This window comes from Penaeus monodon, chromosome 25, assembly GCF_015228065.2.
Source record: "Penaeus monodon isolate SGIC_2016 chromosome 25, NSTDA_Pmon_1, whole genome shotgun sequence".
Lineage (NCBI taxonomy): Eukaryota > Metazoa > Arthropoda > Malacostraca > Decapoda > Penaeidae > Penaeus > Penaeus monodon.
Window position 1 is genome coordinate 19,676,004 of NC_051410.1, and position 344 is coordinate 19,676,347.

The 344-nt window shown below is 38.4% G+C and overlaps 1 protein-coding gene across 1 annotated transcript in view; it reads left to right on the forward strand.

The window, feature by feature from the left end:
- LOC119589106 (profilin-like) overlaps positions 1-344 on the forward strand; it is a 12,197-nt gene that overhangs the window by 4,260 nt on the left and 7,593 nt on the right. The window contains exon 2 of the mRNA XM_037937682.1: positions 4-120. Coding sequence (XP_037793610.1) covers positions 4-120 — 117 coding nt within the window. The remainder of the gene's footprint in view (positions 1-3; positions 121-344) is intronic.

Sequence of the window (344 nt, forward strand, 5' to 3'; positions counted from 1 at the left end):
CAGCCATCCCGGGAGGAGTTAGTAAAGTTAGCAAACAGTTTTACAGATCAGAAAGGCCTTGCAATGACTGGAGTTCACATGGGTGGTGAAAAGTACTTCTACCTCTCTGGCACCGACAAGGTAAGAGAAACTGTATTTCTTCCCCATTTGTTTGAGTGAATGTGGTTTAGATGTGAAAGTGTTTGTGGAGATAGTGCTATGAAAGTTTAATTTAAATAGTAGTACAGATGGCAAAGTTTTTAGTGCACATTTTTCATTGGCTAGTTCAGTGCTTTATTTCTTACCTGTATTTGGAATTGAGGGTATATTTCTGGTGCTTCAATTATTTCCTACCAGTTCTAACT